Genomic DNA, 25,939 nt, shown 5'->3' with positions numbered 1-25,939 from the left:
AGTGGACAGATTCTGGGTTCATTCTGATGTAAAGGGAATACAGACACTCACGGACTGGGGTCTTGCATGACTCCGGAGAGTCTCAGTTGGTTCTGTTCACAGTACTAAGTTCAAGAAGGTTTGGGCCCAGCGGGGTGAGCCCAGGGACAGGGAGGGGACAAGTGAGGACAGGTCGCGGCTGAGGTTCCTGCTAGTTCTGTGGCGCTGCCATTTACTGAACAGGGGAGGGACACTGGGCCGAACACCTACGTCGACAGCTGCAGGCCTCCTGCACAGGCAGGAGACGTGTGTGCTGGGTTTTCAGGTGGCTGCAGGGGGCCCAGCAGGTGGCAGGGCCCAGAGCCAGGGTGTCAAGGAGGCGGCGGAAGCAGCCAGCAGTGCACCTGCTGGAGGAATGGTCAGCAACACCAAGCAGGTAATGCGGCAGCGGGGGGAAGGAGGCAGAGAGCAGGACGCTGGTAAGAGGGAAGGGGTCCTCCTGGTAGGGATGGTGGGCCAAATTCCCACATCCAACCCCACTTCTGCCCAACTCCACTAAACTATAGAAAAGGACGTTTAGAGGGCATCACTCAGATGCCTGCCTGGGGCATCAGGTGTGCCCAGGTGCCTTGAGGGGACATCATCCACCACACAGTACAACTAAACCCTAAGTTCTGGAGGGAAATGCCGCCTGAGACACTGCCCTTCTCAGAAGAGGTGGCGAGAACTCTCACTTCCTCCCGCTCCCCAAAATGAGCAAACGAAAGCACTGAACTGGGGCTGGGTGAGCAGCGGGGAAAGGCCGGGCTCCCACGGCTGCTGCAGAGTGAGGCCCTCAAGAACAGCCGCGGCGCCCTGACGTCGGGGGGAGCGGAAGCAGTCCCCTCTGGAGGAAGCTTTTCCAGTATGGGTCTCAGGCTACGCCCAATCCAAATCGAGCAGTGAGTATAACCCCAAATACTAGTTAAACAAAAACAAGTCACTGTGATTGGCTGGAAGTCAGCAGGAAACACCCAATAGATTCGGACACCCAAGATAATGACATTGTCAGAAACGGACTATAGAACAGGTACAACAAAAGCGACCAATCAACACGGGGTGACTGGAAACAGACAGATACGGTTGGAAAAGAAGACCATGTGGACAGACAGACTCAGTCTGTCGGTTAGGGAGCTAGTCTGGACACAGCTGGAGGGAGAGGCAGTGAAACGGAGAATGTCGCCGAGGACGTCACCCAGAATGCAGCGCAGAGAGACAAAGAGGTGGGAAACTTCAAGAAGATACAAAAGATAATGTGAGAAGTTTTAAAATGTTTTAAATCTGACACTTTAAAGAATATAATGGGGATAAAGGAGAAGGAAATATTTAAGAAGAAAATAGTGCCAAGTTATAGAACTGGCTAAAATAAAAAGGTAGCTTCAGAACCAGAAAACACGGTATACCTTGGACAGGACGGAAAGAAGCCACCCCCCACGCACGTGACATGAAGCTGCTGGGCAACACGAGAGGACCGTCAAAGGACCCAGAGGAAGAGGACAGACCACCCATAAAGCAGTGTCTATCAGAATGACAGCAGTTTCTCAACAGTAGCCAAGGGAGTCAGAAGGTGGTCAAGTGACACTTTTAACATGTTGATAGAAACTACCTGTCCACCCACAGTTGTGAACTCAGCACCATATTTCAAGAATGGGGGCTTTTACGCATTTTCAGATTAACAAAAATTGAGAGTTTAGCACCAAGAGAACTCCACTGAAGGAACTTCCAGAAGGTGTGGTTCAGAACAAAGTGTCCCCTAGCTCTGTCCTCTGAAAAGCTAAAGGCAGTGACAGCCCAGGAGACACGCACACCCTTCACATAATGCTTTTATGTTAAAGGTGTTAAAAGACAAGGGAGACAGCAGAGGAGGCCGCACCTGCGAGGTGAGACGCGTCTCCCACCTGGGCAGCCATCGCGGAGGCACGATCTGTCTGATGAAATTATTCTGGGGCCCTGGAGTCTGTGGAAGGCTTGCAACTTCAGGGGAAGCCGTGGAGGGTAAATCGCAGGTTCATTTTGGCCAGTTCAGCTAAGCGGCAGCTACCATCCCCCGCTCCAGCCACGGGGCGGGTGGCTGTGCACGTGGCCCTGGAGAAACCTACGTGCAGTCCGCAGGAACCAGGGTGGGCCAAGAGGGCCTTTCCTCCAAACGTCAGGGATCCGTGAGCTGTTGGGCGACCGCTGCTTCTGAAGCGGACATAAGGACATGCGGACAAACAGGCAGGGAGCACCACTGCTGCAGCGCCCCCCTTGTCGCAAGCCACGCCCCTCCAGCTGAAGCGACTTCCAGGGGTTTAAAGCGCTGGCACCCCTTCTCTCCACTCCCCCTTAATGCTTCCCCTTTTTCCCTTTTGGAAGCCAAACATTTAGACAAGGACATTCAAAAACAATGCACCTACAAGGAAAACTAGAAAGTGTGCATGCCCAGGGAACATCTTGGAAAGACCTGAGAAGACCTGTTGTCACTTCAGATGGTCCTTGACACAGAGATGGCCTACAACAATCACAAAACGATGATATATGATACAAAACAGTGAACGCTAGGAAAAGGGAGAATCTCATTTCCAGACTCACCACATTATTAGACCCAAATGTCCAACGTTCCAACAAATAATCACAAGGCTAAGAAACAGAAAAGTATGGACTATTGTAAGGAAAACACAGATTAACAAACTGTCCCTGAGAAAGACCGGATAGCAGATCTACTGGACAAAGGCTCTTTTAAAAGATGCTCTAAGATGTAGTGCAAAGTCCAGTTCTGTTTCCATGATGCAGTGATGTGGCCTCTGGATCAGATGAAATATCACCACTAGGGGGAGCCAGGTGATGGGCACATGGGACCTCTCTGTACGTTTCTATAACCTTCTGTGTCAATAAATATTTCAAAATAAAAGGTTTAAAAAATACATTGGACGCCAGAACTGAAAGGACCCAGTGGATCACACTTGGCGACTGTAATTCCTTTTTAATGAGGAAGCTGAGACCCGGGCTCATTCAGGGCATGGCCTCAGTTAAGCCGAGGCTCTCGCTGCCACCTCCATGTCCCTCACGCTTTTCTCGACAACCCTACCCCCTGCCCTGCACACTCCCATGCCCCCCCACTGCACCCCCTTCTCTCATTTCTCACCCCCAGGACAGTCTTCCCTTCCTACCCCCCACCTCCTGCCAAGTGGTGAAGGCCACTGGAAGACGGCCGTTGGAGCTTGGCCACTGGGTATCAGCTGGACTTGGCACTTGGCAGTTCCCTCCAGGCCCTGCACCATCATTCATTCCATTAAAACACTCGAAATACTTTAAAAGGTACACGTCAGAAGGCATTCTGATGTCACCATACTTGGAAAGGCCTCAAGGTCCAGGTGTCTCTTGTACCCTAGGATTTGCTGTAGTCACCTGCCCAAGTGTAGCCGCCATATGCTGCTTCTCACAAAAATCAATTTACAAACTCAATGAAATACAAACACTCAATCAGCAGTATCACTTGCGACTGATTCATTTCAAAGGAAGCTCTACCAGGAGCAGCTCAAGCAACAGAAATGCAAATGTTAACTTTTCTTTTAAGTTTTTGTTTTTCACTTTCGACTGCTTTCTACTTCCACGTGGGGGAACGTGAGGAGAAGTGCATCATAGAAGACATTCCGAGTGACACGCTGGTAACAGGTAGGTGAGATGCACTGCTGCCTGCTGGGCCCAGGACCTCCTTCTGCTGACCCCTGGATGTGTGTGGTCTGGCAGTGCTATGGTGCTGTATGGTTTTCTCCTGAGATAGTCTGTCAAGTCATGCTGGCCCCACGGAGTCGATCACAGTTCATAAGACAGGAAACGCAAAAGCAACACCGGACTCCACGCCCAATTTGTTTTTCCGGTTGTCAGGTTTCCTTCAGGGAAACATTCTGATGCCATGAATCACGCTAACTGTGGCTGGATTCTCAAAAGATATGTGAGGGCTCTAGACGGGCCCAGGAAAATGGACAGAATAGCTCATGATGACGTGTCTTCCGAACCTCAGCCTCCCACAGGGAGCGGTGCTGGGGGCATGTGCGTGCAGACCCAAGGCAGCCGCCTGTGGAAACTGCTGCCATCGCAGTGGCTTCTGCCACCAAGCATGCCCCACACAGCGAGCCTCACTGGCCGGTGGAGGTATCGGAGGAGCACTGGGCGGTGTCAGAGCCTCACTGCTATCATGGTCGCTGTGGAAGAAGCTGTTGGGGACTGTGGAGTGTGAACGAGTCAGCCCCGGTGCAGGTCCCAGCTCTGCCACCTAATACCTGTGTACAAGCTACTTAACCTCTGCATTATCTGCCAAACGGGATAAACGTGACACATTCCTCTTGGCTGTGATGATGACAACATTAGTATTTGTCAAGCTTGTAGGGCCCACCACACACCCGCACACACTGTTTGCCCATGTCCCTGACCCCTACTCCCTCTAACTCCCAGCTGGACAGCTCTGCGACAGGTGGCTGTTTTCCCACCACCTGTGAATTTCTCAACCTGCATCTGAAGGGGTGGGGGAGGAATAAAAGGGACAAGAGGACCACCTGACCCACTCAAGGGTCTAAGGCCAGAAACACGTGGCTGGTGTCCTACAGCTGTGTGGAGGAGTCTTGGTCCAGCCGGCTTCTCATCCCGAGTCGGGAGCCTATTTTAGTCCTTGTCCCCCGTGGACAGTGCAGCCCACCCGCTTCCTTGTCCTGCTCTGGTCCCTCCTTACCTTTAACTGCCCCCTCACCCGTCTTCTCAAGCCTCCATCTCTGTTCTCCCCACTCTGCGGCCTCCGTAGCCATCACCCCCTTACAACAATCTAGGTGAAGAGCTCAGCTTCTAACGTCTACTGCAACCACAGGGGAATGTGGAAACATGTCAGGTCATGTGTTTTACCTTTACTTTAAAAGAAGGATGTGCTTCCGTAGTGTAGCGGTTAGCACACCTGCTTTACATGCAGAAGGTCCTGGGTTGGTGCCCCAGTGGAGCCACGGTCCATGGTCTACAGCCATGCCACCCTGAACAAGCCCCATGTCTGATCTCGGAAGCTAAGCAGGGTCGGGCCTGGTTAGCACTTGGAAGGGAGACCACCTAGGAAGACCAGGTGTTGTAGGAACAAATAATAATAATAAATTTTTAAAAAAGAGAGAACATGGTCCTAAAGTCAGAATGTATATACTAATAGAGAAAAATAGAGAAAAGGGGCAAGATAGAAGGGCTAAAGGAACAAGGAACTAGCAAGACAAGGAAAACAAATAGTGAGACTGTAGGGTTAAACCCGACTACTACACATTATATTACATTAAATGTAAATGGACAAAACTCTAATGAAAAGACAAAGATCGTCTAACTGGATTTAAAAACAAAGCAACTGTATGCTGTTTCCAAACGGAACGCCGTATAAGAACAGGCTGAAAGTAAAACAATAGAAAGACATACTGTATAAACATGAACCAGGAGAAAGCTGGTGTAAAGTCGACTTCGAGGACACAAATATTACTAAAGAGACACACAAATCGCCCGTGTCGTGTTTGGTAACAGAAAGATGTTTGGCCAAGCTTCCTACTTGACCCTTATGAGCTTTTTAAAAAGGAATTTGACAGACCATCAATTAAGTCTCTCTTCTTATCGTTATTTTCCTTTAACTATAATCAGATTTTTAATCACCCCATTACTTTGATGTGCCAAATAATGTAACTGTGCCCCAAAATACAATTCTTAAACATTTCTTTTAAAAATCCCTTTTGCAAGAGGGTTTCATGCCACGTTTCCCGCATGCATGCGTGTGCTGCGCTGCAGCCCCGGGGCCTGGAGCAGGGCCGCAGCGCGGGCCGCCTGCTCGTGGCGAGGATGCGCTCCTGCCCTCCATGGGCCGGCTCTGCAGCCCAGGCCACCCGCACCCAGGAGCCAGGCCACGCTCCCACCGACTGACCCACCAACACCGCACTGCCCATGACACCCGACATCCACTTAGCGCACTGGGTCACGACTGCTCGAGTCAAACAGTGCTGGGGCAAGAAGTGCTGCCCAGAACACGCTTGTCTTTACTTTTAGCTCAACACCGAAGTGAAACAAATTCTCAGTTTTCCTAGGGATCTATGGGGACCTGAGACCGTGTCTGATATGCCTAGTCCGGGAAGAGAACACACCGCTGTCTCGTCTCCTCATAGCTATGAGGTCCAAAGGTGTCCAATGAAACACATTCATCTAGAAAGTTCCAGAGAGAGACCTCAGAGCCAGTCGTCAAAATCTACCTAAGTGTGACTTTGTGATTTGGGGACTAAAGATAGACTGCAGGAATGGGAGGCCTTGGCCGACCACTCGCCCCTGCCGAGGCGGCGCAGAGCCCTGGGGCTGGTGCCTGTGGCTGTTTCCTGATCTGTTAACTGGAGCTGCACCTGCCCGGAGCAGCACCTGGCGCGGCCATGTCCCTTCCCACCCCCTTGGCCTCCACCTCCAACTTTGTCCACTAGGCCTCCTGGTGTCTGCCCTGAGCGACCGGGAGAAGTAAGTGTGGCTGCGATGCTGGCTCAGCCCCATGCCCCACATGAAGGAAACTGCCTGAGAAGCAGAGCAGCAGGCATTCCCGGCTGCAGGCAGAGAGGGCGGCAGGAAACAGGGCCTGGGCACCTGGGGAGCGGCCGGCCAGACGCAGGGTGAGCACCCGCCCCGAACTTACCCAAAGCTTCAAAGCCAAATCTGTTCTGTGCTTTATGCTGTTTCTCCTAACGTAGAACATCTTCCTAGTGGTGGTTTCTAATAGCAAAGTCTCGCTTGTCTTGAATGGGAAAAGGGAGCACGGTCTTTCAGGGGAGACGGAAGAGGAGCAGGAAGGGAATTCTGGGGCTGGGGCGTAGTGAGAGTTAGGGCTGCCGGCCTGGTGAGTTTAAGAGCACGCAGGGCTCCGGCGACACTCTTAAACAAGGCTGTTGGTCCCTTCTAAGAGGCAGGCACTGAGGAAGGGCAAGGTGCCATGGAGCGCGGTGATCAAGATGTGGGAGCCCGCTCACTAGAGATGACGGCGGGGACTCGGGGCCCTTGCTCCTGCTGGCCCCTTCCACAGGCCTCCAGACGTGACTCTTGCACTCTTGAAGTACCAGGCCCGTTGCTGCTTTTTCTTCAGAACACAAACTCATTAGACACTAGGAGAGAGAAGGACGTAAATGAGGGTTGCCATTCGCCGTTCCGCGGGGGCAGCGCCCACTCGCGTGTGTCCTCGTGGCCGGCAGCACTGCTCCTCGGGTGTCCGAGGTTGGGTGCTCTCTGGAGTGACCCTGAGATTCAAGTGCACCTGCTTCATCAAGGTGCTCCCAGGAGCCGGGGAAAATGGGCGGGCAAGGTGAGATCTCGGGCAAGGCCCAGACCTCGGACAGAAGATGATCATCAACGCAGCACGTCCGCTCCTGAACAGGTGCCCGAATGAGCAGAAGCAAGGACTCCGATGTCTGCACAGCCATGTTCACAGCAGCGTCACTCACGACAGCCCAGAGGTGGAACCCAGTGTCCGCCCACAGACGAACAGGTAAACCAAACATGGTCTACGTGTACAATGAAATATGCTCAGCCTTAAAAAGGAAGGATGTTGTGACACACGCTACGATGTGGACAGGCCTTGTGGACACTATGCTCAGTGAAAGAAGCCAGACACAAAAGGACAAATATCATATGGCTCTACTTACTGAGGTTCCTAGAACAGAATTCAAAATGCAAGAAGCAGAGCTTGCCAGGAGCTGGGAGGGGGATGAGGAGGGATTACTTCCATGGGGACAGAGTTTCTGTTGAGGGTGATGAAAACTTCTGGAAATGGATGGTGGTGATTGCAAAACAATGTGAATGTCCTTAATACACCTGAATTGCATGCTTAAAAATGGTTAAAATGTTCAATTTTGTTACTTATATTTTACCATGAGTTTGTCCCACCTTCTGGCAGAAGAGCTGGCCGTTTGTCCCCTTACCACTGACTGGCTGCAGATCGGGGTAGGTCAAAGGTCACAGCAAAGCATGTGATGTGGGACATCCATAGTGTTCCACACAACTGTGTGAATGCTTCACGGCAGCTGTCCCTCCCCGGCCACGGCGACGTGCTTCCGCGTGCAGAGGGTGGCTCACGTCTGCTGACACCTCGCCTGTGGATACTGCGGCTGTCAACGCCACCGCTTCAGGAGAAGTGTCTGCACTTCCAATCGCTCGTCCTTAGTGAAGGACGAGCTGCCGGCTGCCGACACCAGTGGGGCAACCATCTTGTGTCACTCGGGTGGAAAAATGAGCACGGATCAGCAGGTGCTTCACTAGGGGACAGCCCAGGGGCCGGAAGTCGGTGGAAAGGCGCTCCACCCCGTTAGTCACAGGGGGCACACGGCAAAGCCCAGAGAGACACACACGCGCGGCCAATGCAGCGTGGAAAGACACAGCGGCAAGTGCACGCGTGCAGCCTTTGCACGCCCAGGCCACACGCCCCCACTGCCCGTCCCTGCTGGAGTTGAGCACGGGACACTGTCCCTGGTCATCAGCAAGCTGCCCACAGAAATTCAGACATGGGTCCACATGGCGGCACTATTTGTGATGGCCGAACACTGGACTGTGCCCAGCGTCCACAGACAAATGTGAAATAAGAGTCACCTCTGCAGAGTGGAGCGCTGAGCAGCAGTGGCGGTGGGGACCCGCTGCCCCGGCCCCGCACATGACACACAGACCGGCCACACAGACGCGCAGGGCTTGGAAACCAACACGGGGCTGCGGTGCTGGTATCAGGTTCCAAGACAGAAAGAAAGAGTGTCTTCGGAAGGCGGGGCGGTGGCCACCCTCGGGCAGGTCAGTGAGGGCACAGGCGCATTCGGGGCGAGGACCGTGTTCAGAACCAGTTGTGGCACCTGGCTGGGCTACACGCACCGATGGTGTGTGCACTGCGCTGTGTGAATGTGCCGCCCGTCAGCCGCACAGCACCCCCCTGCCCCCTGCGTGGAAGCTCAAAAGAGTTCACAGGTGGTAGGGAGACCATGGTCCTTGGGGAACTGAAACATTCTAGCGGAGGCCCCACCATGTTCGCAGCTAAACCAAAGCAACTGCCTTCTGAGCCCGGGGACCCCAGGGGCCAAGCAGCAGTCAGGCTTTTAACCAGCATGCCGCAGGCCCACCTGTCACACTGCAGGCTTGCCTGCCGCCGCAAACACCAGGCACCCAGGCGGAATCTGCAAAGCTCAGCACTTAGCCCTGGACGGCCGACTCTGGACCTCTATCAGCTCTTCAAACAGACCTTGATCTAGGTCACAGAAAAATGTTTAAGGACACAGAGAGATGGTCACAAAAAATTAGGTAGAAAAAAGTTACAGACAGCATGTACACAGTATGATCTCATTTTTACAAAATGTATAATATGTACTTAGGAAAAAGTGAAAAGATAATACTGAATACAGCAAATTTCTAGAGGACATTTTTACTTCTTAAAATTCCTAGAATTAATGCACTTGATTTTTCTAATGCCAACCCAAATGGCCATGGATCCAGCCTCAAGGACTCGGGGTCAGGAGAAGGGACAACCACACTAGGGTCACAGTGCTGAGTGCCTGAATGGGGCGTGCACAGGGCGCAGAGTGACAAGGGGAGGCGCATCCAAGTGGCTGGGACAGGGCGTCTGTGTGCTTGGGGCCACTGGCCTGTGTGGCACCCAGGTCTCAGCCAGTGTCCACTGAGTGACACCCAGGAGGCAGGGCCCCTGGGATGAATGGCTTTGAAGCACAGGTGAAGTCACCAGCTGGGATGGGTGTGGTGGAGTGAGGGGTAGAGTGGTCTGCAGTGAGGGCGCCAGGCTTCGATTTGGAGACTAAACTAAGTTTCCATTCGCTCCACCTTGTAGTGTCTGGTGGATCGAGTGAGTGCTGTTACCCAACTCTATGGGGGCAGGAGTCAGTGGGAATTGATAGAAAACACGACACATTAGAGCCCGTAATGACGTCAGGAATCGTTTATCACATGCTTAAATCACACTCACAATGGGCTAAGATGTGTGCTGAGCAGTTTACAAATATTTACTCACTCTTCTTACCCTGAGAAATATACCTTTCCTACTCTGGTTTCACCAGTGGGGAAACTGAGGCACCCAGCAGTTCAGTCTTGTCCGAGTGTCCCCTTCCTAGCCAGAAACCCCTGCCACTGTCTAACCATGTGGTAGGCGGTGGTTAGAGGCAGCCCGTCCCTGCTCTGTCCGTGCGCCTGCGTCACCGGGACTACTCCACCCGCTCTCCCAGGCCATGCCCGTGAGCAGCGCTTCTTTTCTGCCACCTGGTGGTAGTCAGGGGGCATGACACTTTCCTCCAAGATCCACTCTGACTAGGGGAGAGAGGGGGTGCTCAGGGCTGGGGGATCACGGCATGTTTTAATGGTGGGCCCAAGGCACTCGTTCAAACCCCTTATTGAACACATACAGGGGACACTTCCACTCATCCCATGAATCCTTATGCAGCCTCCACCGCGGAGCCAAATACCAGCCTCTGCTTACCACCAGGCCCCAGCGGCCCATGAAAGAGGACACAGCATGTCCCCAGCACTCCAGCCTCATACAGGGTGCGGACAGGGAAGGACCACCAGAGCAGCTGGCACACTGACGAGCACATGGTGTGGCAAGTGTGGGAGAATGACAAGAGCCAAGTCTCAGAGAAGTGGGAACGTGGCCACTGGCAGAACAGACACTCTGACCCTCCCGACCTGAGGCAGCAGAAGGGAAGTGAGCTGCGCAGGCTTAGACACTGGGCAGTGGGAAGACGCGGCGTCCATAGGAGGCACGGCAGCCACCGGGGGAAGGGGCACGACAGGACCAGCTGTTTGGAGACTGGGAACAAAACAGAGACCTCCAGGTGGCCGTGTATTTGAGAAACGACCAGTTCCTGCGGCTGCTTTTCTCCAGAACATTCGGCTGCTTTGGCCAAGGTGCCTGGTCGGGGTGAGCTGGTGGGCACTCGGTGTGTCTGGCTGTCAATGGGGGTGTTCTCCAGTGTCAAGTCGGTCCCGCTGGTCAATGGTGCTGCCTGCCTGTCCCCTGGTTCTGTGGGTTACTGGTGAGGGTTGCAGTCCCAACTGTGACTGTAGGTTTGTCTATTTCTCCTTCCAGTTGTTCTACTGCACGTGCTCCAAATCTCTGTCGTCTGAGGCATTTAGGATGGTGATGTCTTCCTAGGGAACTGACCCCTTTATCATTATGGAAGGGGCCCTCTTTGTCCTTGGTAATTTTCTCTGCTCCAAAGTCTGCTTCATCGGATCTTTACAAAGCCACTCAAGCTTTCTTTTGATGGGTGACAGAATGGTATATCTTTTTATCCTTTTACTTTTAACCTACCTATATAGCATTATATCCAAAGTAATTTTTTTTTGCAGACTACCTAACGGTTGGTCATTAAAAAGCCCATTCTGCCCATCTTTGTCTTGTCTCTGTTCAGGCCATTTATGTGTAGTTACTGAGATGTCAGGGTTTAGGTCTGGTGCTTTGTTTTCTTTTAGCTCCCTCTGGTTTTTGTTCCCATTTTCCATTCCCTGCCTTCCTGTGAGTCACTTGAACGTTTCATAATATTCCATTTTGCATTATCTGTAGTATTTTCCTATTTCTGTGTAGTTCTTGCTGGCTGCCCCCCGGATACAGCACACACACCTGACTTACCAGTCTAGGAGGACCGGTGTCTCACTGTTCCAAGAGGCAGGGAGAAACCTTGCCACCACTAAGTCCCTTTGCCACCTGCCCTTTATAATATAGTTGTCTTAATTACATCTACATATTTTGAGAATCATGTTACATTTTTCTGCTTTCAACCGTCCAACATTTAAAAACTGTCAAACGACTTTAAAAGAGAGAGAGAACGCTCTAGCAGTCTCCCTGGTAGTCACCTTCCCCGACATTCCAGGGTTCCTTGCTACTGTTTTCTCTCTGCTAGAAAGACTCCTTTAGCTATTACTTTAGTTTCCCTTATTCTAAGAATTTTTCGCCTTTATTCTGAAGGGTGTTTGGGGGGTGCAGAGCTCTGCTTGACAATTCTTTACTTTCAACACTTGAAAAACATGCCTTCTGGACTCGATGTTTCTGATGAAAAATCTGACCTTCAAATTGTTTCTCTGGTTAGTAATGCATCATTTTGCTCTATTTTCCACATTTTTTTTTTTTTGTCTTTAGTTTTGAGAAATTTGATCATGATGTATCTAATCATGGATTTGGGGAGTTTATCCTGTTTGGAGTTTACTCAGCTTCTTCAATCTTTAGTTTTTCTCTTTCAACAAACGTGGGGCATTTTCAGCCATCGCTTCTTCTAGCATTCATTTGGTCCTGCACCGCCCACCTCGCTTTACTAAGCTTTGCTTTACCGCACTTTGCAGACATTGCATTTTTTACAAATTAAAGTCAAGACCCTCCACCAGCAAAAAGATTCCAACTCACTGAAGGCTCATGATGGTTAACATTTTTTGGCAATAAAGTATTTTCAGTTATGGAACATACTTTTTTTAGACATAACACTAAACATGCATACTTCATAGACCACAGCATAGTGCACATATAACTTTCACATGCACTCAGAACCAGACGATTCAAGTGACTCGCTCTCCTGTGACACGTGCTTTACTGCAGTAGTCTGAAGCCGAGCCCACGAGGTCTGTGCGGTGCTACTGCACGTTCTTCTCTCCCCTGGACTCGCAAAGGTAGACCTCTGATTACTGTCCCCTAAGTACATGAAGCTTCTTGAGGCTCTTTTTTTTCAATCCATTTTCTTCCTATTGAATAGATTTGACTATTTCTATTGATCTAATTTCAAGTTCAATGACTCCTCTGTCGTCTCCATTCTTTTGGGTCTACTTTGTGAGTTTTCGATTTCACATATTGTATTTTTTCTGATCTAACATATCCTTTTTTTCCCCTTTTTGTATCTTATTCCCTTTTGCCGACTTCTTATTCTTCCGTTATTTCAAAGGTGTTCCACCTTCTTGTGGACACACTTTCATAACGGTTGCTTTAAAATTCTTACTAAGCGATTCCGATGTCTACGCCATTTTGGCGTTGGTGTCTGCTACTGTCTTTTCTCATTCAAGTTGAGACGTTCCTGGTGCTCAGTATGGTGGGTAATTTTGTAATATATTCTGGATGTTTTGAGTATTATGTCTCTGGTTCCTATTTAAACAATGTTTCGGCAGGCAGTCGGCCCATTTAGACTCAGGACACACCCTGACAGTAATTTCTTTTCCTGAGACTTGGCACCACTGCTCTGGTCCACCCTGCAGCACGCTACGCAGAGGCCAATCTGAAAGCTGGGCCAAAAGCCACACCAAAGCTTCTTCCTCACGATTCTGGTGGGTTCCATGCCTGGGCTGCTCGGCAGTGTGCCTAGGACTTCAGATGCGGCCCTGAAGACTGCTTCCTCCAGTTCCCTCCTCGCTGTGAGCCCCCAGCTCTCCGTGGAGTGCGGGTGCAAGTCTCTAGGGACTGCCCATCTGCATAGCCTCAGCAGGGAGGGGTGCGGTTCCCTCGCATGGAGCAGGGCAAGTGGACGCAAGGGGGCGCCATCCTGCAGGACTACCTGCCCTGGGTCCTTTGGTTCCAGAGAGGCTGCTCCTGAGCGAGGTCACGCCTTGCTCGCTCGGCTCTGGCTCTCGCTCTGGCTCTGTCGCAGCTTCACCTGTGGGTGCAGGTCGCTCTCGCTCCCTGGCGAGGACATGTGAGTGGGGACAACACACAGGGAACCCACCGCTGAGTCGTGCTGAGTCAGGAAGCCCTTAGCCAGCCACCTTTTTTCTCCACCACCCAGGGTCTTCTGACAGTGGCGGGGTTTTCAGTCGTAATTAGCAGGAGGAAGGAGGTGGAATGAACTTTCTCTGTCTTTTCCAGAACCACCAATGTACTTTATAAAGACCTTCTTGAGACAGACCGTTCTAAGTACAGAATACATGTTATATGTAGTCAGCAAACTTCTGAAGGGAAGAGGCCACTATTTCAAAGATGGCTAAGGGTGCCGTCGTCTCAAGGTGCAGGCTTGAGAGTCTGCTGCAGCCTTCCATCCCAGGAAGTGTCCTCCCTCGGTTCCCCAGGGACCCTCTCTTGCCCCATGGTCAGCTGAGGGGGCAGTCCTCGTCTCGGGCCACTGTCGGGGACGGGTCCCCTCATGCCTTCCAGGAGGCGGTGTGCACTGGAAGCAGGTGCCTCAGTGCCAACTCTGCCTCTACGACTCATCACCAGGTCACTTCGGACTGTGACTCTCTGAGATTCAGTACCCAGCTTGTAAAACAGAGATAATGCTACAGAAGGCACACTTTGCACAGCCGCCACCACTAGCACGTGGTCCAGACCAGCGTGACTGTAACAGCTGTGTCCCTCTTCCGCTCTTAACCCTTCTTCATTCCTTTCTCCACACAACACAAATGTCAACGTGAAAACCATGTCATTTCACTCCTCTAACCAGCTGCCTCCCCACATCCTCAGGACGAACCCGTGGGCACTCCCTGGCCTGGCACCTGCTACACCTTCCACCTCGTCTCCTACCACCCTCTCCTGGCTGATCCTTCAACACCTGAGCAGGCTCCTGCCCCAGGACCTCTGCGCTTGCTCCCGCATGGATGCACCTGCCCCGGGCGGGGTTGGCATCGCGTGTGCTGAGGGGGAGGCGCAATGCTGCCTGGGTTTGAGTCTTGACTCTGCCACTTGCTAGATATGTTACCTTGAGCAAATATTTTTCTATGCGTTGGTTTCATCCTATGTAAAGTCACCATAAAAAAAGTACCTACCTACATAATGGTATCCTTGAAATTCAAATTATATGTGTAAATTCCTTAGACTAGTGCTTGGCACATAACTAGCACTGAATGCGATATATGTAAATATAATTTACATATATTGTATTTACAAGTATTGCAAAATCGTATAGTTTTTACTCCCCTGCTCCTTCAGGTCTCTGCTCCAATGTCAGCAAATCTCCTGACCCCCACGTGACACTTGAGCCCCCTAGCACTGCTACCTGCTGCTCCTGGCATTAACACCTTCGACAATGTATCTGTGTCTGCTCGTCTGCTTCGGTCTGTAGGAAAGCTCCATGGGGACAAAGACATTGTCTATTTTGTCACTTGTCCTCATCTCCTAGAGCAGTGCTGCCACTGAGGAGGTGCTCACTGACAAACGGCCGGGTGAATGAATGAAGTACTTTCCTAAGAGCTCATTCTGAGGATAAATGAGGTGATCATGTTCGTGTTAGCTATTTTTCATTCTCGTGTCTTTGGAGGGACAAGGAGGAAGGTGGGCCATGTGATACTTATAATGTCCTAATGCAGAAAGTGGGGCCCTTCCAGCATCCAAACTTTAGCAGGAGCCTCTGGAGCCAGTGAAAGGGCAGGCTCGATGTGACAGCAAAGGAAGGACTTGTGCCGAGCTCAGGAGGGACTGCAGGAGAAGCTGCAGGCGTGGGAATCGGGGTGTCAAGGAGGCCCTGGCCCATGCCTGCTCTGTCTGCTTCCACGATCCTCACAGCTCTGAGACTTCGGGGGCGCACGTGCTGTCTCTCCTTTCTGTCTGTCTCTCCTTTCCCGAGTAGGGAACTGAGGCTCAGAGCGTGAAGTACTGGCAGACAAGAGCAAGACGGGACTGTGGGCTCTGCCTACTGTTCCGGTCTCTGCCTCTGCTACGTGATGGGTCACCAGGCGCCAGCTGTTCAGACCGGGAGTCTGCTGTGATTCAGGTTCACTGCGAAACCGTGCAGCGGTCAGTAGTCACAGAGCCATTCCTCACAGGCATTTCCTTATAAACGTCTTACACTTTTGAAACAGGGACTTTCAAGATACAGCGATGGGACGTGGGCAGACACGATTTCCTTGAATCTGCTCCTGGCCTGGGGTTGTTTGTGACTGTTACAACTTACAATGATGAGGTAAATCATTCTTTTTGTTACTAAAATCTGTCATCTGCTAAAATCCATGGGTGACGTGCCCCCGCCACCTTGAGATCTGTGCATGAGTGCCCAGTAACCAGTGCTCACTGTTCCCAGCGTGCAGGGCCCAGAACCAAGGCCCAGCATGATGACACAGAGGCACCTGCCTGCCTTCCACGCACCGCATCAGGCTGACAGCACAGATGCCAGATGCAGAAGGTTAAAAACACCCACCCCGAGGTTTGCTGGTTTTGCTGGGCAGAGGGGCCCCACAGCCAAGGTGTCCCTACAGTTCTGCAGGGGACAGGCTTCATCTTCCCTACCCGTGCCACAGCACCCATCCCTTCCCTCACCCCCCATCCTTCCTCAGGACAGGCAGCCTCGGGGTCTGTCCACTGTCCCTGCGAGTTGGCAAAGGAGCAGGAGGGCACCACAGGCAGTTGGGAAGATGTGGGCTTCAGAGCAAAACCAGGCTGAAGTGCAGACTGTCCTCTACAGGCTGGACCCTGAGCAGGACACGTGCCTGCTTTGATCCTGTCTGCCCTCCAGATAGTGGACGTGGCAGATGTCCACACTGACTATGCCAGCTCGGCGCACTTCGGCGTGCCCAGCCCGTGATGCAGACTCGGTGGTTGGAACTCGAGGCGTCCTGGGACACACAGAGCCACAGAGTGGTGGCACAGCAGAGCCTTGTGGGACAGAACAGGCACCTCTGGTGATGAGAGAGGGTACCTGGTGCAGGCAGGCCAACGTCCCTATCCTTGCAAACCCTAGACAGGACATGGGCCTGACCCCACTCACGTGGGGACTGGAGCCACCATTCCAGCTCAACTACTCGATTCCTGCCTGTTGTCACAGTCTTCTCTTTGTGCACTTGGCACCTCCCTGACAACAGCTCCCTGGGACCCTTTTCCCAAGTCCAGCTACCTGTCAGGACAGCTTCCTTCCCCTCCTGCGCTGCTGGCCCAGCGAAACCAAAGCCCAGGTCTCTTGATCCTCCCCAGTAGTCCTTCATGGGCAATTAAGAAAGGTCTCCATATTTTATTCAACCCAGGACCCAAACTTTGGTTGGGCTAAAAGCAGTCACAGAAAAACCTGTTCGCTGTTAAGACGGAGAATATTTTTCTGCAAAAACAAAATTACCTGAAACAATACCCACTTCTAGAAGAAGAGAGACATTTTCATTCATTTTGCAAACATCCAACGAATTTCACCATGGGCCTAACACATACCCAGCGCTCCTCCCGGCCTGGGAGAGGCGCCCTCTCGCCCACAGCCCTTTTTCCGAAGGCCCTCTCCATTGGGAAGTAAGATGAAACAGCTCTGGGTCCACCATCTCTAAGAGCCCTGTCATACACAGGACTCTGACTGCTCCTGTGTGGGCCAGCGTGTCTGGGGGCGTGGGACACTGTAAGTCACCCCCTCCCCATCAAGTGTCCACTCCTATGCATGTGATTGACAGCCCAAGGGAACAACATGGCTGGTAGAGTAGGCAGGGCAGACTACATTAACAGCACATATGTACCACACAAGCATATGCATTTTGGATCTATTTTCCATTATTCCATGTCCAATATTCCTATTCCATTTCACAGAAGAAAAACTGTGGTTCTGAGAGGTTAAACGGCATATGACACTGGGACTGAAACTTAGGTACGTTTTTCCCCAATGCATCAAACTAGCGACCATTCAAAATGTGTTTGCTAACTTGAGAATCCACTAGAAGTAGACTATGTGAACCTCGATATTAAACTAAAGCTCAGAAATTAATAGGTAATGAACAGTCACTGAATATTTTTACAGAGGTCTTTGTTATTCATTCAAAATTAGAAATCAGTTGTAAAATCTGACCCTCGAATGCATTCTTATTGAATAAAATTTCTCTATCAGCAGTCTGTTAAAGGGAATTAATTATGTGGCAAGCTACTTTAATTTTCTGCAAATCAAAATTGAACAACTTAAAGAATATTTACTGCATTTTCCTCTATGTAGTACATGTCTGTCAATGATTTAATAGCAATCACAGCCTCCCCCACTATCGGCACCAGATGATGCCTTTGTTACACTCAGTGAACCTCCACTGACACATCGGCACTGAAGTCCTTGGTTTACACTAGAGTCACGCGCACTGCACATTCAATGGGTTTCCACTGTAGTGTCACACAGAGCAGTTCACTGCCCTAAAAATCCTCTGTGCTCCACCTGCTCATCCCTCCACACTCTACCTCCCTAACCTTTGGCAACCACTGATCTTGTTACTGTCTCCATAGTTTGCATTTTCCATTCTCTCACATAGCTAGAATTATACAGCGAGTAGCCTTTTCAGATTGACTTCTGTCACCTAGTAATATGCATTTAAGGTTCCTCCATGTCTTTTCATGCCTTGAGAGCTTTATTTTTTACATTTTTTCCAGTTTTATTGAAATATAAATGACATAATGAATATTAGTTTAAGGTGTACAACGTAATGATTCAATATATGTATCTATTGTGAAGTGATTACCACAATGTTTAGATAACATCCATCATTTCATACAACTATAAATTTTGTCTTATGAGAACTCTTTCTTTTTATAGTTGAATAAAGACTCCATTGTCTGGAAGGACTACAGTGTATTTATCTATTCACCTGCAGAAGGATACCTTAATTGCTTCAAATTTTGTCAATTATGAATAAAACTGCTAGAAACATCCATGTGCAGGATTTTTGTGTATATATAACTTTCCATCTGATTTGGGTAAATAACCAGTGTATTTGCTGGATCATATGGCAAGAGCAGCCAGCCAAACTGTCTTCCAAAGTGGCTGTGCCATTTTGCGTTCCCACCAGCCGTGTGCGAGAGGTCCTGTTGTCCACATCCCTGCCAGCACTTGGTGCTGTCAGTGTTCTGAATTTTCACTGTCTCATAGGTGTGAAGTGGTATCTCATTTTTAATTTACAATTCTCTAATGACACTTAAGAGGGCATCTTTTCATGTGCTTATTTGCCCTCTGTATATCTTTTTTTAATGAGTTGTCTATTCAAAATTTTTGCCCATTTTTTAATTGATGTGTTCATTTTCCTATTGTGGTTTTCAGAGTTCTTTGTATACTTTGGATAACAATCCTTGATCAATGTGTCATCCCCCCCCCCTTTAATTCCCCACTACTTCCACCCCTGACCTATGGATGTTGCCATTTCCCCTTAAGAACTGAATTTCTGACGGTGGGGCGTCCCCTCCCACACGCTCGTGGCATGCACCCGGGGCCTGGCACACCTGAGGTATGGTCTGTGACTCTACCTGGGGCATGAACCCAGGGCCTTCTGCATGTAAAGCAGATGTGCTAACCACTACACTATGGAGCCACCTCTGATCAGTGTGTCTTTTATGAATATTTTTTCCCTGTCATTGGCTTGTCTTCTTAGTCTCTTGGCAGTGTCTCTTGCAGAGCAGACGTTTTTAATTTTAATGAACCCCAGCCTCTCAATTACTTCTTTGATGGATCATGCCTTTGGTGTTGTATGTAAGAAGAGTTAACCAAACCCAAGGTCACCTAGATTTTCTCCTATGTTATCTTCTACGAGTTCTATCGTTCTGTACTTTACATTTAGATCTATGATGCATTTTGAGTTAATTTTTGTAAAAGGTGTAAGGTCTGTGTCTATATCCACTTCTTTGCATGTGGATGTCTAATTATACCAGCATCAGTTGTTGAAAAGACTGTCTTGGTAATTGTCTGAATGGGGAGACATATTCCTGGTGCTTTCTATTCCATCCTCACAGAATCCTCTGCTAGTTCACGATGCTTTCAGATTTCTCTTGAGATGTCTTCCTTGATCCATATATTATTTAGACATGTGTTGCCAATATCTGAATATTGGGGTTTCCCAGTTATCTTCCTGATACTAGTTTCTGGTTTGACTCCACTCTGCCTGAGAGCAGACACTCCACGTTTCTGTTATTTCCAATGTGTTAAGGAGTGTCATGGCCCACAGTGTGGTGGCTGTTCCAAATGACCTTGAGAAGAGTGTGTCATCTACTGCCAATGGGTGAAGTGGTCTGTAGATGTCATTCTGCCCAGTGATCAATAGTGGGTTCGACTACGTCCTTACCGATTCCCTGTCTGCTGGCCCTGTCTACTTCCGGCAGAGGAGATCCGACATCTCCAGCCACAGTGGTGGGCTCTTCTCCTTTTCGTGCAGTTCTGTCATTTCTGCCTCATGTGGTTTGATGCTCTGTCGTTAGGTGCTTACACGCTAAGAGTTGTTTGGTCTTCTGGGACAATGCTCCTCTATCACTAGGTAATGCCCTGTGATACTGCATTCCCTTGTTCTGAAGTTAAAATAGTTGCTGCAGCTTTCTTCTGATCAACGTTAGCTTAAAGTCAGCACATATACCCATTCATCCCTTGACTTTTAATCATTTTGCGTCTTTATATTTAAGGGAGCTCCTATAGTAGTGTCTTGTTTCGGATCCTCTCCAGCATGCACCAGATCACTGGCACTCAAGGTGATCGCTGACAGAGTCTGGTCAACATCTGCCATGTTCGTTACTGTTTTGTAGTCACTGCCCTGGTCTTTGTTCCCATTTTTGTCTTCCACTCTTTTTCTATCTTTTGTGTTTGAATTGACTATTTTATGATTCTATTTTATCACCTTTCTTAGTATCTTGATTATGCTGCCTTTCTCAATTTTTTTTTTTTTTTTTTGGTGGCTAGAGTTTGCAATATACATTTACAGTTAATGCAAGTCCACTTTCAAACCACATCCAACCACTTCACAGGCAGAGCAAGTGCTTTATAACAAAGTATTCCTAATTCTTTCCACCCATCCCTTGCATCCTTGCTGTCATTCATTTCACTCAGGCATAAACTATAATCATCAAATAATTGTTGCTATTATTTTGAACAGGCTGTTGTGCATTAGATCAGTAAAGAAAAATACAATTTTTAATGGTACCTTCTCTTATTATTCTTCAAATGCTCTCTCCTCTCTTGTGGTTATGTGCACCTGGGTTGCTGACCTATGTTGTTTTCTTTCTCTCTGAAGAACTTCCTTGAACAAACTCACGAGGCAGGTCTACCAGTGACAAAGTCCTTCAACTGAGAAAACCTCTATTTCTCCTTCACTTTTGAAGGAGAGTATTGCAAGCTATAGAATCCTAGGTGGCCATTTTATCTCTCAGGACTTTATGTCACACCCCCTCGCGTGATTCTCAGAAGCCAGCTATGGTTCTCTCCTCTGCTCCTCACAGCTGAGGGTTCCCCCTAGGTTTCTCTCAGAACGTTTTACTTCTGACACCTGTAGTTTCAATGTAACACATGTAGGTATTGCTCTTTCAGCATTTATCCTTGTTCTCTGAGCTTCCTGGTCTGTGGCTTGTTGTCTGACACTAATTTGTGGAAAGTTCTGTCATTGTTGCTGTAAAGATTTCTTCTGCTCCTTTCTCTTTTCCTTCTCCTTCTGGTATCCCTCTTATGCATCTGTTATACCTTCTGTAGCTGTCCCACAGTTCTTGAACATTTGTGCCATTTTTTTGGTCTTTGTTCTCTTTGCCTTTCAGTTTTGGAAGTGGATGCCGATAATCTGGGAACTCAAGAGATTGCTTCCTTGGCCGTGTCCTCCACTAAGCAGCCCATCAAACGCTTTCTTCATTTCTGCTATGGTGTTTCTATCTCTAACATTTCTTTCTGATTCGTTCTTAGGATTTCCATCCCTCTGTTCACATCATCCATCTGTTCTAGCATATCCTTGCCCACTTTTTCCATTAGAGCCCTCAGCATAATAATCACAGTTTTTCTAAATTCCTGTTCTGATAATTCCAATACCCTGGCATGTCTGAATCTGATTCTGATGCTAGTTCTGTCTCTTCAAACGGCGTCTTCTTGCCTTTTAAGTACACCTTGTAATTCTTGTTGTTGCTGGAAGCCCGACATGAGGTACTGGGTAAAAGAAACCCAGTACTGGTTCCCACAGAGGTTCTTCCACGGCAGGTGGGTTCTTTGCATTTGCTTGTATGTCTCTCCAATTTAGGGGGAGGGCAGTGGTTTGCCCTGTGACCGCCATTATCTAACAGATCTAAAGAGAATTGATTGTCTTTCTCTTCAGCTTTTCACTTCTTGTTAAGAGAGAGTAAAAACTTCCAAGCTTCTTATATGCCAGATTGGAATTCCTATAACTGTTTTTAAAATCCCAAATAATACATAAATAGGCAAAAATCAAAGTCCCCCAGCAAATATAACCACCTAATAGTTCGGTAAGTATTCTTTAGAATCTTCCTCTAAGTATATAGAAACGTACATACGCATGTGTGCTTTTACCAATGATATTCTTTATGAAAAGAGGGCCCTATAAAACCACTATACCAGAGGATATGATGGACACCTTCGATGCATAACAATCTCTTTTATTACTGTGTAACACTCCTTTATTTGGCTTTGCCTAATCAACCCCCCAACATAAATACCCTTTTACACATAACTTTGTCTACCTGTGCATATCTATGAAATAAATTTCTAAAGATAAAACTGCTGGTCATTGGTTATATACATTTTAATTTTTAATACATATTGCCAAACTGCTCTCCAGAACAACTGTTCAATTTATATCCCCTAAACAGTGTTTGGAGATGGTATTTCTCAACACCGCCCCTGGGTACTTTTAACCCTTTGCCAACCTAGTAACAAACAAGGGATATCTCACTGTGGTTTGTATTTTTTTTTTTTTTTATTACTAGCAAGTCTGAATATCTTTCATGTGTAGTGGCCATTTAATTTCTTCTTTAGGAACTGCACAATTCTGAATCACACAATCTTTACTAGATTATATAGGAAAGATATATTTTTAAGAATGGCAAGTAGAAACTAACCTTAAACTGTGGAAATACTCAATCCTAGGTGTTATTGTCAAAGTTATATGGCTCTCAAGGAACGTTCTACTTTACTTCGCATTCGCCTGGTGAACACATCATTTGCCTAGAATCCAATTCCACAAGGCTGGTGTCATTCGGAGGGAGTAAGCTGGTGAGTACCCGCCTACGCGTCCTTGTGGACGAATACAGCGCTGGCACCATCCAGGCGTGACATCAGCATATAGAGCCATGACACCCAGACTGGCTACAAACTCATTAGAGCCTAGCGCCCAGATCTCAGCGCTGCGACCCGGGGGTGGGGCTGGAGAGCTGGGAAGGGGCTTGAAGGAGCACCACGAACCAATGTGATTAAAGGCTTGACTAATGAGAACTGTAGGGGAGGTTAAAAGAACTGTGATTATTCAGGCTTGAAAATAAGTGAAAGCTGAGGGTGAATTCATAATGGAATTCCAATAAATAAAACTCTGCACGGTAGACGGTGATTGGCTATTTTTTAAATGGCTGAGAACAAATGAAGAGAATTTGTGCTTTAGCATGAGAAACTTAGCTGTATGGAAAGAAAAGTTCCCTGAGAGCAATCGGATCCCTCAGCACCAAATGTGTTTGCCTAACAGTAAATCTGATGTCCAGGAAGGTACAAACACCCTTCAGATCAGTAGGTCACCGTCCGGTGCATTATTATCACAGAGAAGACTACTGAATACCACAGGGAACAAGGTGGCAGTGAGGAAAAAGGGGGCTGGAGAACAAAGTGCAGTTAGCTCCTGACCAAGGGGTGGAGGGCAGGAAGGGGAGGGATACTGAGCATGTGAAGAGGGAAGACTGTTTTTAAAGCATGCTTCTTCCTTTTCACTGTTTGCACAGCGGATCCACTTAGACATTCGGGTTGGAGAACATGACCTTGACGCAGCCATTGCTCAAGCGAAGAACAAAATTAATGAAGTTAGCTTCAAGCTTGAACATCTAATTGAGCAAATTGAGCAAGTAGTCAAAGAACAAAACTATCAAAGGGTCAGTTTTCCTATTCAGCTCATTTTATATCTTCCTGCCAGGAACATAATTCTCCAGACAAGGCCCCTGAACCAAGGACAGAAAAACCTGTCTGTTCCCTGGTCTTCATCTCTGAACCACACCATGTAGACAGGCAGGGTGAGGGACAAGGGTGATCTCTCCATCTACTGGACCAGGAGCTGTTCCAGGAGGGGCGGGGCTCACTCACCATTGGGGTGTGAGCTTCCGAATGAACAAATGAGGGCTTCCAAACACAGTTCAAGTATCTGAGGACACTCAGAATGCCAACCTTCTAAATCACAACCCCATTCCTGTGACATTCTGTTTTCTGGGTCACTGCACTCAGTGGACTCCGGTCAGACGTGGGCTCAAATCTGCTCCACCACTCCCTAACCTTGTGTCTTCTCTAGGATTCAGTTTCCTCATCTGGAAACTAAAATGAGGACAGGTGTGCTTGGCACAGGGCCCGGATTAAAGCAAAATAAGAATTCAAACAACGAAAGTCCACAGCTGTTGGATAAAACTCACTTTGCCAATGGTGACAGATGTATAAAATCAGCAGTCAAATACTTGACGTTTTACACCAAAATACAAAAATATATGTCACCAGGTTGATCCTCACACCTTGCCTTTGGCTAACAACACACCTGCCTTAGAAAAGCAGAGACGGCACTTGGGTAGAAGATACAAATTGAGAACATTAAATGCCTCCACCAAATATAGCACCATCCCCTCAAATTCACGGGTTAAGTACTTTAAGAAACTAAACCTGCCTATTTCTCTTCTGCATAGGACCGTGAAGAAAATTTCCGAATAACCAGTGAAGACACAAATAGCAATGTTTTATGGTGGGCTTTTGCACAAACATTAATCTTTATCTCAGTTGGAATTTTCCAAATGAAGTACCTGAAAAACTTCTTTATATCTAAGAAGCTTGTTTAACATGTTAATAAAGACAAATAACTACATGCTAATTTGCATAACCTCTGAGTTAAATCAAAATACATTCATAAATGTGTATTACAGCCGGACTTTGAATAACATTGTTTTGTTCAACATTGTTTTAACTTTCACGAGGAAAAAAATGGACTTCCAGCCGGTGCCACTGTCAGTATGGAGTGTGCATATCCCCCCCACGTCTGCATGGATTTTGGTGTTTAACGTTAGCAGTGTTTTGGGTCTTTACTTAGAAGTTTGGTCATGTTTCTGTGACCAGAAACGTGCTAAGGACTTAGCTCCTGTTGATAGGAATGAACCTGAGGTAAACTGGTTTCTTTACACATCATTTTGCTTAAAGTCATAGTTTCCAAAATCATACTGGTATCAAGTGAGGACTTACTATACTTTCATGATTGCAGACATCAGAGGTTGCAACTAATCTTACAGCATTATAACACTGATAAAATATTGCTTTAACAATGTAGCTCGTGAGTTTGATAGGATAAGCACGTCATCCAGTTCTTATTTCAAAGTTGGTATAAATCAGCACTGTCCAACAGAAATAAAACACGTGCTATATATGTAAGTTTTCTACTTGGCACATTAAAAAGGTTTTTTAAAGAGGATAAAATCAACCCTAGTGATATATATTTTTTCCCAGCACGTCAGAAATATTGCCATTGTAATGTATAATCAGTATAAAATTATGAGTGAGGTAGTTTACACTCCTTTTACAATGAGGTCTTGGAAACCCAGAAAGCACATCTCAGTTTGGGCCGGCCACGTTTCAGGGTCGGATGGCCACATGAGGTGCACAGCCCAGTGCTGGGGGTGGCGGGGGGGGGGGGGGCACGTCCTTCCCCGACTGCGTTCCGATCGCAGTCGTTCCGGCCCCTGCTTGTTCCTGCCTCCCGGGGACGGCGGCCTGTCCCCACGCAAGCAGGCGGCCCCGCAGCTTGCTCTGAGCCCGTTCTCCCGCCGGGCCCCGCCGGGCCCTGGAGGCTGATCCGCATGCGGACGGACACCCTGCTCTCGACGGCCATGGCGGGGACCCGGCGACACACGAGGAGTGGAACTCCACGAGAAGCAATGTCCGCGTGTTTTCTTTTCACTTCAATTTGGAAATAATTGATGTACTACTGCAAAACAGCACAAAGAGCCCCTCGTCCCAGCACACCCTAAAGACCACTTTAAAAAGCGAAACGGCCCGCCAAGCCGAGCCCTCTCACGCGCACGTCAGAGGCAGGCGGCGGCCTCGCG

At 48.6% G+C, this 25,939-nt stretch overlaps 1 protein-coding gene across 1 annotated transcript; it reads left to right on the top strand.

Moving 5' to 3' along the window:
• Positions 1 to 3,548: 3,548 nt before the first annotated feature.
• LOC107518027 (transmembrane emp24 domain-containing protein 11) lies at positions 3,549 to 25,438 on the top strand. The gene is made up of 5 exons (XM_016159340.2): positions 3,549 to 3,672; positions 15,778 to 15,878; positions 22,755 to 22,880; positions 23,594 to 23,740; positions 24,533 to 25,438. The coding sequence occupies exons 1-5, from the start codon at positions 3,549 to 3,551 to the stop codon at positions 24,680 to 24,682; spliced, it is 648 nt and encodes a 215-aa protein (XP_016014826.1). The 3' UTR covers positions 24,683 to 25,438.
• The last annotated feature ends 501 nt before the right edge of the window (positions 25,439 to 25,939 follow it).

Source organism: Rousettus aegyptiacus, unplaced genomic scaffold (genome assembly GCF_014176215.1).
Source record: "Rousettus aegyptiacus isolate mRouAeg1 unplaced genomic scaffold, mRouAeg1.p scaffold_m13_p_10, whole genome shotgun sequence".
Classification (NCBI taxonomy): Eukaryota; Metazoa; Chordata; class Mammalia; order Chiroptera; family Pteropodidae; genus Rousettus; species Rousettus aegyptiacus.
This window is presented reverse-complemented; position numbering and strand designations above follow the sequence as displayed.

Excerpts from the sequence above, each read along its gene's own strand:
- LOC107518027 (XM_016159340.2), top strand. The coding sequence starts at position 3,549 with ATGCAAATGTTAACTTTTCTTTTAAGTTTTTGTTTTTCACTTTCGACT. Across the intron at positions 22,881-23,593 it reads CATTCGGAGGGAGTAAGCTG|CGGATCCACTTAGACATTCG; the intron begins GTGAGTACCCGC and ends CTGTTTGCACAG. Across the intron at positions 23,741-24,532 it reads AAGAACAAAACTATCAAAGG|GACCGTGAAGAAAATTTCCG; the intron begins GTCAGTTTTCCT and ends TCTTCTGCATAG.